Source organism: Phoxinus phoxinus, assembly GCF_949152265.1.
Source record: "Phoxinus phoxinus genome assembly, chromosome: 17".
In the NCBI taxonomy this organism is placed as follows: Eukaryota; Metazoa; Chordata; class Actinopteri; order Cypriniformes; family Leuciscidae; genus Phoxinus; species Phoxinus phoxinus.
Genome location: NC_136892.1, coordinates 979,515 through 982,500, shown reverse-complemented (window position 1 = coordinate 982,500; position 2,986 = coordinate 979,515). Strand labels below are relative to the sequence as shown.

Sequence of the window (2,986 nt, the reverse complement as noted above, 5' to 3'; positions counted from 1 at the left end):
CCGCCGCACCAGGTTGCAGACTTTTGGGGACCGGGCTTTCTCTGCAAATGCTCCAACACTCTGGAACAGTCTACCACTCCACGTTCGCTCTGCCCGATCCCTGCCCATGTTCAAAATGCACCTTAAAACATTTATTTTCATGAAGTCTCTTGACCCCTAACCCTCATCCTTGTGAGGGAAGGATGAGGGTTAATTTGCATTGTTTCAGACACTGACATTAAGTTCAGGACCAGCACTGCTTGCAACAATTCTGAAGTACTCCTAATCTAATCAGAGTTCTCAAACACATAATAATACCATAATTGTCAGCTTTGCGAAACTCCTCGATGGATGAAAGCGTGCCGTCTGACGTTGGAGAATCGACGTCCAGGCACTCCAACAGAAAGCTGGAAACCCCCGAGGGCAGCGATAGGCCTGCTCAGAGACAGAGAACGGGTCACACAGGCCTGAGGACACACAGCCACGCTACACACTGAGCTGGAGCTGCAGAACCCACTGCTGGAGTCGTGGCTGAGGTCCTCGGAGACGCGGGCGCTCGACGTGCCCTGCGGAGAACAGCAGAGGAGAGTGACTCTTCACCACACCAGAGAGAGCGAGAGAGTGACTCTTCATCGAACCAGAGCAGCGTTATGCCTGGTTCAGATTGTGTGTGTGTGTGTGTGTGTGTGTGTGTGTGTGTGTGTGTGTGTGTGTGTGTGTGTGTGTGTGTGCGTGTGTGCGTGTGTGAGTGAGTGAGTGAGTGAGTGAGTGAGTGAGTGAGTGAGTGAGTGAGTGAGTGAGTGAGTGAGTGTGTGTGTGTGTGTGACAGCACGCGATGACTGGTCGGAAAGCAGTGTGTAGTCTGACATGTTTCTTGTCCAGGACACGTCATGATTTTATGAGTCATAATAGTGTAATCTGACACAGTGACTATCGTGATAAACAAGAGAATGGTGTAATCTGAGCCAGTCAGACTCGCACTAGAGTTCAGTGACAGCAGAGCTCGTACCTCGCCGTGATCGGTCCTGCATCCTCCAGTCACACATCTCACTCCCGCAGGCACTGCTCTGCAACTACACAGAAACATTATTATCTCATTATTATTCCACTCCCGTAGTCCTGCTGCTGGTGCTGGGAACTGCCGTGTTCACTCATAGCAGGGTTTATGAGATAAATATTTGTATAAATATTTTTTTTATTTTTAATTTTTTTATTTATATTTAGGTTTGTCCAGTGGTAAATGGTAAGGAACACCGGGGTAAAAGCGCCTTTGATTATATTGTTATATTGTACATAGGCCTATTTGAATGACAATAGATATTTATTGAACAAAATTTTTATATTTTAATTAACAAAATAAACAGAACTTTACAAACTTTGCTGAAGTGATTGTTTTGAACAGGTATAAACTTAGACAGTATTTAAAATGTATTATTTTATCTAAAATATTTGTATTTTGATTGTTTTATCTTTGATTTTGTGTCTGTGGGGTAAAAGACCTCGCCACTTCATACTTTTATAAGATTTTTAAACTAAATAAACCACTTATATTCACCCAATGTAATAATAGACCCGTTGAACCCTACTTCAACTCGTAAATACGATCATTCCGACATGAGGTTTATGATCAATAATCGAGCCAATAAACTGGTTCAATCTGATCATTTGAAAAACAAAAAGTCGTGAGTCCTAAAACTCCGAGGTGAAAGTAAACAGCCCTGCTGTGCTGAGCGATCGTCACATAATATTTAGGCTAATAATAATAACAACAACAAACTCATGAATGTTGACACGTGACTCGGCGGGCGGCAGGTGTAACTTATGAGAAACGTTATTAATAATAAATCCCACCTGTCTTTGTTGCATCCATATCCCTGTAACCCAGAAAGCTGGCGACCTCGACGAGCACTTCGACTGCGTCTAGACCCATGTGTTTGGAAATCTAGGAGTTAAAAATGACATTTAAAACGAGTCGATTAGTAACGCAGAGTAAGTTAAAACCGTAAAGTCCTCATACTGGAGCAGGACGGAGCGGCTCTCAGCGGCGTCACGTTGCGCCCGCTGCTTTTTACTCTTGACGATTTCTTAACAATCATATTTAAACAACACACTAAACGCGAAACGGTGCGGTTCTTCTTCACCGATCCTCGTTTTACACAACAATCCCCGACACTATCATTACTACTGGAACGCTGTCGCTACAGTGGGCGTGTCCACGCGCGCTCGAGGAACGTAACCTAGCAACGCGAGTATAACTCCTACTCCAAAATAATAAACAAACCGATTCTACACTGTTTAAAAACATCCCGCACATTAAAACAGACACAATCATGCTCCCCGTTTAGCCAAAAAAATTGTTTTCAAAACCCTCAATTTGCTGGATAAATCGTAAGTATCAAATCTTAAATAATGTTGTTGTTTTTTTTGTTTTGTTTTTTACATGGACATACAATTACATTGGACGAACCATATGCATTTGTTTAAGTGTTTTAGCACACATGCTAATTTTCAACATTATTAATAGCCTAATAATAATAAACTTTATTTTTTATAGCACCTTTAAAAGTTACATCTCACAGTGCTTCACAAAAATAAGAAAAAACTAAAGAGAAATACAACAATATAAAAGAAAAGCATTCATAAAAGAGAACATTCAAATATACAATAAAAATATAAAATGTTATCAAAAGATTTCCATAAGTAAATGATATAGACAAAACTAGTTAAAGTAATCAAATAAAAGCTACCCTAAAAAAGTACGTTTTGAGGGAAGCTCTAATCTCAGAGTTTCATAGTTTTAAAATTAAAATCCTGTAACAAACCCGTGTCTTTTCCCTTCTGCTTCCCGTAGTGACCGCTGTCATACTTTACCACAGCTGAAGTGAAATACATGCAATATTTGTCAAATACACACAGAGACGTGTCCATTTAATATCTTGGTTAATAATACAGCATCTGTTATAATAAGTTCAACATAAGCCTATACTATTTAAATACCAATGAAGTG

The 2,986-nt window shown here is 40.4% G+C and overlaps 1 protein-coding gene across 7 annotated transcripts in view; it reads right to left on the bottom strand.

Annotated features, from left to right (window-relative positions):
• LOC306984963 (uncharacterized protein) overlaps positions 1-2,365 on the bottom strand; it is a 12,850-nt gene extending 10,485 nt beyond the window's left edge. For 2 of the 7 annotated variants that reach the window (XM_079586779.1, XM_079586781.1), the window contains exons 1-3: positions 1,831-2,138; positions 989-1,052; positions 298-414 (exon numbers count right to left, since the gene is read on the bottom strand). In XM_079586779.1, coding sequence (XP_079442905.1) covers positions 298-414; positions 989-1,052; positions 1,831-1,845 — 196 coding nt within the window. In that variant the 5' untranslated portion in view covers positions 1,846-2,138. Of the gene's footprint in view, positions 1-297; positions 415-496; positions 546-988; positions 1,053-1,830 lie in introns of all 7 variants that reach the window. The other 5 variants (XM_079586778.1, XM_079586776.1, XM_079586777.1 and 2 more) reach the window with 5 other exon arrangements.
• Positions 2,366-2,986: the final 621 nt, after the last annotated feature.